The 4,805-nt window shown below is 42.8% G+C and overlaps 1 protein-coding gene across 1 annotated transcript in view; it reads right to left on the bottom strand.

The window, feature by feature from the left end:
- Positions 1-898: 898 nt before the first annotated feature.
- si:dkeyp-69e1.8 (uncharacterized protein LOC100001340 homolog) overlaps positions 899-4,805 on the bottom strand; it is a 6,873-nt gene continuing 2,966 nt past the window's right edge. The window contains 2 exon segments of the mRNA XM_020656004.3: positions 899-3,481; positions 3,483-3,968. Coding sequence (XP_020511660.2) covers positions 3,131-3,481; positions 3,483-3,968 — 837 coding nt within the window. The 3' untranslated portion in view covers positions 899-3,130.

The following is a 4,805-nucleotide window of genomic DNA, read 5'->3' as shown; positions in this document are numbered from 1 at the left end:
TTATTCTCTCCAAATCCACAGGATGTTTAAACACGGTGCGCTTTGTGTTCTTCTTTTATTACCGCTGTTTGCACAAGAAGTGACGATTCTTTCAACCAATCAGTGTGTCTAGCTCCGCCCCTTTAGGGTCAGGTCAAGTACGCTTGGCACCCTAGTTCAGGGTTAACCGTACGGAACTGAACCAAACTGTACTGAACCAAACTGAACTGAACTGAACCGGAGCGCTTGGTGGAAGCGGGGCTCATGTGAATTACATGTGACGACAGACAGTACCTGACCTCCTGACAAAGGTTTTAGATTACATGGTTTTAGCTAGCTCGCTGAAACTTGGCTCAAATCGACGCTCTCCCCCTCCACTTTTAAGTAAATGTTTGATTTAGAAACGACTTATCAACTGGAAACTTTAAACACAAAAATCTACATTATAAATGACCTCAAAGTTTTATGTTTTTATGTTTGCTTCACTAACTTCCTGGATAGAAATGAGCATGACATAGAGCCAAACATTTTATATTAACATGACACACAACGGGTCCTAAGACGTACTGAGACAACCTGATGTCGTCCCACTCTCCCTCAATTTTTATTTTGTTCTCTCCTGATTGATTTTAAACTAATTTTCCTTCACTGTACTGAACTGCCTCTCCATACCTGCCTGTTGCCTCCATATTATTCCTGTTATTTGCATTTTTACAATTTTGCCCTCTCTGTTGACCTCTGTTCTGTTTTTGCTGTATTTGCTTTGTCTGTCACAGCACTTTGTTAACATTTGTTTTTAAAGGTGCTATATAAATAAAGCTATTATTATTATTATTATTATTATTATTATTATTAACCGACCCCATCTTAAAACTTTTGTAAATGTCAGACGTCCTTAAATTAAATTAAAATCTCCCTCTCATCATCACACCGGACACATGCATTTATTTCAGATTCAAAAACCTCAAAGGAACAACATCTGATTTTTATTATTATTATTATTATATTATTCTAGCTTTTATTTTCCTGATCAGCAGAAATCAGAGTCTGTCAGTTCAACATGTAGAAGTCAATGTGAAGGTCAGAGTCTCCCCCTTGTGGATGTTTCTGAGTATTACACAGTGTTCCAGCCGTCTTCACTGAGGTCTCAAACAGGTGTGAAAGCTGTTCCTCTCTGCTCATTGGTTAATAAGTCTCTTTCTGGTTCAACAATGTGAAGATTTGGTTGTTTTACATCTTTAGGTTTAAGTTTTAAAACCCGCGACAAATAAAAAGACTTTTGTTTATTATCACTACTTACTGGGAGCAGCTGTGGCTCAGTGGTAGAGTCGGTCTTCTCTCAACTGGAAGGTTGGGGGGTTCGATCCCCAGCTCCAGCAACCACATGTCCGATGTGTCCTTGAGCAAGACACTTAACCCCAAAGCACTCACTTGGAGAAAAAACCGGGATAATAAGTAAATAAATAGTGAATCATGGAGCCATGTGTTGCATAATTACCTCAAGCTCAGGTAAATTAACAAACAGATCAAAATGTGTAATGCACAAGGAACATGCTCTCTGATTGGTTCAAATTTCTTGCGGTAAAACTCCCTGAAGTAATCAAAGCCTCCTGATTGGCCCGTGGCTGCTCCAAAAGACTCTTCACAGTTTCAAAACGGATGAACGTCTACACGGACTCTGCTCGTCTGTTTTTATCTTGTTTGAATTTATCTCTGTATGCAAACGATACAGTTTGAATATGAGGCGAGACTGAGGCTCTAAAATATTATGTTGATTTTCTGGAGTCGCTGAAGGCGTTTATCTAGACTTCAGTTCAGGAGAAGGAGCACGTTAGTCCTCCTGAACCAGGACCTGCTCATCCACCCAAACTGTTCCTGAAGCTCCGTCAGGTCTCTGGTCTTTAATGTTCAGCAGAGAGGGCTCATGGTGGTAACAAACAGAACCAGAGTGGTATGAAAGCGGACATAGACCCTCCTCTTCAAGCGGTCTCTGTTTGGTTGTTTGGTCCACAGCAGGGTTTGATTGACAGCTTTCACACCGCACTAACTTTGTAAACAGACTTGACTTTGTTTTGACCGAATCAAACAGGTAGCAGCCAAAGATGATTTCATGCTCATAACTTTATAAATATCTCGATGCTGACTTAAAAAAAAAAAGAATAAGATGAACAAAAACCAGAAGACTTTTTCAAACATCCTCCATTTCTTTGACAGATCATCGATCCATGAAACGTGATTTCTTAAACATAGTTAAAGCATTTAGATATCAAATGTTTCTTTAAAGTAAATACCTCTGTTCTGGTGTTTAGTGTTCAAGTGTTAATAATGTTGAGAAGACATTAGCCGCCAAGCTAATAGAGCGCCACAGGAATGAGTCCTAAAACCAGGAAGTAAGTTAGCATTTGAGCGCCATGGGGTCTAACGTCTAAAAGTCAACGGGGATTTTGAATGTGTTTGTGGTTAGACTCCTGAAATAAGGTCTGTGGTTAACACAAGCTGAAGAGATGTTGGTGTTTTGTTAGAGCACATAAACTACGTTAGGTAATACCTCCACTTGTGAAGTTTGAAGTTTTTACTCGTCTTTAAAAAGGCGGTTGCTAACAAGCGGCTAAATGTGACTACAGTGGTTGTCGGGGACATTAAAGGTCATCACGCCGGACACAGAGGGCGGGAACTCTCTCACTAGTCGGAGATGTCTCCTGTAGGTTTAATCTTTAGGTTAAGGTGAATATTATGTTAGTAAACTATTTATTAAGCTACGTGGATTAGTTTATCGGAGATCGTCTGAAGCATAACGCTAGTGACGTCACAATCATCCCACCGTGGTGTAGTTAGCTTTAGCATAACGTTAGCTTTTTACTTCTGTCGGCCACATTAACTCTTCAAACATCATAAAGATGGCGTTCATCTGTGAAGATTATCCTGCTGAACAAAACGCCTACGCTTCAGAAACGTGTGTTTACCACAGAGATTATTTATTAATGATCCAAAATCCCATGAAAACATCCCAGAGGAGAATTCTTGTTAGACGCCATGGCGATGCTACTTCCTGGTTGGCCTACAAAAATACTTCATCTGGTTTTTCTCTATTTCTCAATAACACAGTGAAGCGACTCAAAGGTGCATCTTAATACATGAATATAATAAACTCTTATTTGGTTTTCTTTGTCTTTCTTCTCCCCACTTCAGTCGCCACCGACCCCACAGTGGCGCCCATTATCCCTCCGAACGGCCCCCCGACAAACAGGCCGACCAGCGCCCCCAGCAGGGCCTCCCGTCTCACCAGTTTGGGCAGCCGCCTCACCCATCCCATCAGCTTCTCCCACCAAACCCAGAGGAAGGACTGAGAGGGGGAGGAGGGGGAGACGCTGAGGGAGGGGAAAACACTCTCCACATCCACGTCCAAGTCCTCCACGCTCCTCTCCGCCTCATCTCGGACCGCTTCCATTTCTTCTTCTGTGGTGTTTTCCTGTGTAGGAGACGCCCCGCCCGTCCTCTCCTCTCCTCTTCCTCACCAGCTCCGCCTGTTTCTCCCTCACCCTCTCCTCCGCCTCCTCGTACAGACGGCAGGTGAAGTGTGTCGCCCCGCCCTCCTCCACCTTCTCCAGCAGCTCCTCCACCGCCCTCCTCTCCTCGCCGTCTCCTCCGCGGGTCTCCAGCGTGTGGTATCGGTCTCCGCATCGCCTCGCCAGCTCGCGGAGGTCCTTCCTCCATGTGACCAGGTACTCCTCCAGCCGCTCGTCCTCCTCCAGCTCCTCGGTGTGGCTGAAGAGCACGATGGTGTTGGTGCTGACGGCGGCCGGGCCGAGCAGCTCCTCCAGGACGTCCAGAGCTTTGGCCTCTTCGTCGGCCGGCTGGTTGACGGGGACACAGAGCAGGAAGGCGTGCGGTCCAGGAGCCGATAAGGAGATGAAGGAGGAAATGTGACGTCTTCTGTCTTTGGGGTCGCAGTCTGAGCCGAACCAGGCGGGACAGGAGACCACCACCACCTGCAGAGAGGAACCAAAACATCAGACACAGGAGCAGCTGAAAAACTGAAAAACTGTAACCTCCACCATAACTCATTATTTATTAAAACTGCTATATAATAATAACGAATAATATGTCCATGATAACAAAGTGCAATATTGAAACAAACAGTGCAATAATCTTGAATATGTGTGAATATATTCCATCTGACTCTTATTCCTGTAAATATTTCTTATACCTATTATTGATACCTATTCTATTTGATAAATATTTTTATTTCTATATTTCTACTGTTATATTGTTTATTTTGGAGCAACTGCAATGATTGAATTTCCCTCAGGGATTAATAAAGTTTTTCTGATTCTGATTCTGACTACGCTTAAGAAGAGTTTGAAATATATATGTTTATTTCTTTCTGCTTTTCAGGTCGTTAATGAATCTAACTGATGAAATCCCTAAAAGCACTGGCGCCAGAATATCTGTCCGAGTTGTTGCACCGCCATGCTCCAGTCAGAGCGACGTGGTCAACACACCACATGCTCTTGGATGTTTCAAGCTGCAGGCTAAAACCCCCGAGGTGACAGAGCTCCCAATCGGTGGAACAGTCTACCTGTTAATATAAGAACTGCTCAGTCCATCAAAAACTTCAAATCTTTGCCTCATACCGCTTTGCTTTTAATACAATTTGAGCTTTACATTTTGAAATTTTTATTCATGCTCCTATTTGTTGTGTTTTTATTGTGTTTCATTCTATATGATATTTTATTTGTTGTGTTTTTGTACAGCACTTTGGTCAATCAGGGTTGTTTTAAATGTGCTATAGAAATAAAGATTGATTGATTGATTGATTGATTGAC

The sequence above is a fragment of the Labrus bergylta genome, chromosome 16 (assembly GCF_963930695.1).
Source record: "Labrus bergylta chromosome 16, fLabBer1.1, whole genome shotgun sequence".
Classification (NCBI taxonomy): domain Eukaryota; kingdom Metazoa; phylum Chordata; class Actinopteri; order Labriformes; family Labridae; genus Labrus; species Labrus bergylta.
Note: the sequence above shows the minus strand (reverse complement) of the source record. Positions and strands in the feature narration are given on the sequence as shown.